The sequence below is a fragment of the Octopus bimaculoides genome, chromosome 18 (genome assembly GCF_001194135.2).
Source record: "Octopus bimaculoides isolate UCB-OBI-ISO-001 chromosome 18, ASM119413v2, whole genome shotgun sequence".
Lineage (NCBI taxonomy): Eukaryota > Metazoa > Mollusca > Cephalopoda > Octopoda > Octopodidae > Octopus > Octopus bimaculoides.
Genome location: NC_068998.1, coordinates 37,988,992 through 37,992,826, shown reverse-complemented (window position 1 = coordinate 37,992,826; position 3,835 = coordinate 37,988,992). Strand labels below are relative to the sequence as shown.

At 40.9% G+C, this 3,835-nt stretch overlaps 1 protein-coding gene across 1 annotated transcript in view; it reads left to right on the top strand.

Moving 5' to 3' along the window:
* LOC106876085 (cilia- and flagella-associated protein 298) overlaps nt 1–3,835 on the top strand; it is a 23,426-nt gene that overhangs the window by 18,229 nt on the left and 1,362 nt on the right. Inside the window, exons 5-7 of the mRNA XM_014924496.2 lie at nt 2–64; nt 930–1,061; nt 2,251–2,346. Of these exons, the coding sequence (XP_014779982.1) occupies nt 2–64; nt 930–1,061; nt 2,251–2,346 (291 nt within the window). The remainder of the gene's footprint in view (nt 1; nt 65–929; nt 1,062–2,250; nt 2,347–3,835) is intronic.

Genomic DNA, 3,835 nt, shown 5'->3' with positions numbered 1-3,835 from the left:
GTTACCGCCGCATGACCCTATCAGAATGGAACTGGAAAATAAAGAACAACTTGAAGGCACCCAGGTAGGATCACATGGGTTTACCAATATTTCTGTGTAATTTATACATTTGTTAACTTTGCTGCCTTGTCGTCACGTCGTCGTCCTCTTACGTCACCATCTTGTTGTTTATGCTAGCATGTTCTGTTTGTTAGATTTTCTGATCATGACCAGCTGTCTGGTTTCCGTGCCGGTAGCATGTAAATAGCACCATTTGAGCGTGATCGTTACCAGCGTTGCCTTACTGGCACTTGTGCTGGTGGCACGTGAGAAAATATTCGAGCGAGGTCATTTGCCAGTGCTGCTGGACTGACCTCCTGTGCAGGCAGCACGTAAAAAGCACCATTTTGAGCGTGGCCGTTGCCAGTACCACCTGACTGGCCCTCGTGCCGGTGACACGTAAAAGCACCCACTACACTCTCTGAGTGGTTGGCGTTAGGAAGGGCATCCAGCTGTAGAAACTCTGCCAAATCAGATTGGAGCCTGGTGCAGCCATCTGGTTCGCCAGTCCTCAGTCAAATCATCCAACCCATGCTAGCATGGAAAGTGGACATTAAACGATGATGATGATGATGATGATGATGATGATTCTTCCATCTGTTAAATTTAGTTAATTTTGTTAATGTGTCTAATAATGCAGGGCATTATCCTGATTATGGTATCTAGTGTAATTGTGGTTCCTAGTATTCGCTAGTGTAATTGTGGTTCCTAGTATTCGCTAGTGTAATTGTGGTTCCTAGTATTCCCTAGTGTAATTGTGGTTCCTAGTATTCGCTAGTGTAATTGTGAACATTACTAAAGACTTTTGCTGGCACAGACTTCCACAAGTTTTTCCATGTTTTGTTTCTATTTATTATAGTTTACTGTATCATTCCCACTGTCTGTTTCAGGCTTCTCTGGAAGTCATACCAGTTGATAATGCTGACCTCTGGTGGGCAGGTAAACAGTTGCTACGTGGTAAAAAGCTGAAGGATTATATCGGCAATAATGAGAAGACGAAAATTATTGCCAAATTACAAAAGGTAAATGTTTTGTTTTTCATCACTTTGCTAATTTGTTGGTGGTTGTAATGATGAGGTGACTTGTTGTTTTGTAGTGGTGATGATGGTTGCTGCGGTGGTGTGTTGGTACTTGCTGTGGTGTGATAGAGCCCATTGTATTGTGGTTTTGCAATAGTTTGTTGGTTGTTGAATGGTGTGACTCAGATGTAAAAGGAATTTCTGTTCAGACTGTATTTTGTCCGTTGCCGAGTTCATATTCTACTGAGGGCGACATTGCCTTTCATCCCTTTTGGGGTTGATAAAATAAGTACCAGCGGTACACTGGGGTCAATGTAATCAACTTATTCCTTCCTTACAAAATCGAGCCTTCTGCTTATTATAATCATAAACCATTGGAACATTATTTACATTATTTACATTCAATGGATACTTGTCATTTCGGCTGATATACTCTCCAGCCTTCTTCAGGTGTCTTGGGGGAAATTTCGAACTTGCTGCAGTGTGATAGGGGCCATTGTGTTGTGGTATTGCAATAGTTAGTTATGGCGTAGTGGTTAAGAGTGTGGGCTACTAACCCCAAGATTCCGAGTTCGATTCCAAGCAGTGACCTGAACAACAACAATAATAATAATAATAATAATAATAATAATAATAACATTGAAGAATACCTTAGGAATGAGAACCCAGGTTCGAAATTTCCCCAAGATACCTGAAGAAGGCTGGAGGGTATATCAGCCGAAACATTGTGTTAACAACAAACAAGATGAGGACAAATATCCGTCAAATGTAAATAATGCACATAATTCCTCATCTCTTAAATATAGAACTGTATTACCATTGGAACTTCAAAATCAGGACTTAATAGAGCAAAACTGTAAAGATTTGTGCTCAGCACCCCCATGTTTCTTTGAACTATCAAATCTTATTCAATAGACAAAATATTGAGATTTGTTCCCCAGTACTATAGAAAGGATTATTATTATTATTATAGTGAGCCGGCAGAATCTTTAGCACATTGACAAAGTGCTTAATGGCATCTTATTCATCTTCATGTTCCAAGTTCAAATTCTTCTGAGGTCTGTTTTGCCTTTCATCCTTTGAAAGTTGATGAATTAAATATCAGTTAAGCATTGGGGTCCATGAAATCGACTGGTCCCATATTGAAAATATTTGTAAGTTGGTTTCTTTCTTTCATCTTGTAACCCACTAGCTTGGACAAGGTGCCCCAGGTCGTGAACCTGTGATCAGTGAGCAGGACCAAAAGGAGATGATGGCCTATTATTACAGAAAGCAAGAAACCGCAAAGGTAAATTAAACCAGAAACACTTTTCTTTATTGTTTTATTTCTTCTTTTCATTTTTGTGTCCAACCCACCCATCCACACAAGCTTCATATATCATCATCATCATCATCATCATATGTCCATTTTCCATGCTGGCATTGGATTGTTTGACTAGAGCTGGTAAGACCAGGGGCTGTACCAGGTTCCATTCAGTGTCTGTTCTGGCATAGCTTCCATGATTAGATGCCCTTTCGTAATGCCAACCAGTGCTTTTAATGTGGCACCAGCACTGGTACCAATTCTGCTGTAACAGACAGGATTCTTGAGTTCAGCAAGGTACCAATATCTCAGTTTTTAGTCATTTCCTTCATAAGGCTCAGTGTCTTGAGATCAACCTTCAATGCTTCATTCCATGTCTTGCTGGGTCTCCCTCTCCCACAAGTTCCATCCATTTTGAGTGACCAGCATTTCTGTGTGCATCTGTCTACATCCATACACATCCCATTACCAAACCAGCACAGTCTTCTTTCTTTTACACTACATCAGAGAGAGAGAGAGAGAGAGGGGCAGACAGAGGGTGCTGTGGTGAACAAACTGTCGTCTAAATTTCGCAAAAATGAAAATAACACTGGCGTCTTATTTTAACAGATATATTTACCAAAATTAAATTAAAATACCTTGAAATACTAAAGAGTAAATTTATTCAATTAAATCACCATTGCCTTCAACTATGGCCTCCAGACTCTTCTGGACAGTCTCCTTGTTTAAGTTGGTGAATACTGCCATAATCTTTGCCTTCAGTTCATCTTTGGTGTTAAAAAGAGTTTTGTTGGTTTCTTGCTCAACTGCGCCCCACACATAATAATGAAGGGATCCGCAGTCTGGGGAGTTAGGTGGCCAGATGTTAGGGATGATGTGATTGCAGAAATTGTCTGACAGCCATGATTGGGTTCTCCTGCTTGTGTGGCATGGTGCAGAGTCTAGTTGCCAGACAGAGGGTCTTCCAGCAGCACTACCTCCTCCAGGGCATTATGTTGATCAGAAAACAGTGAAAGATGCTCTGGACATCCTCTGTGGGGCTGTTATGATTGTTTATATATATATATATATATATATATACAGGTGCAGGAGTGGCTGCGTGGTAAGTGTATTACTTACCAACCACATGGTTCCGGGTTCAGTTCCACTGTGTGGCACCTTGGACAAGTATCTTCTACTACAGCCACTACTACAGCCTGTGAGTGGATTTGGTAGATGGAAACTGAATGAAGCCTGTCGTATATATATGTGTGTGTGTGTGTGTGTTTGTGTGTGTGTTTGTGTGTCTGTGTTTGTCCCCCCCAACATCACTTGACAACTGATGCTGGTATGTTTACATCCCCGTAACAGTGGTTTGGCAAAAGAAACTGATAGAATAAGTACTAGGCTTACAAAGAATAAGTCCTGGGGTCGATTTGCTCAACTAAAGGCAGTGCTCCATCATGGCCACAGTCAAATGACAATCGAATAAAAG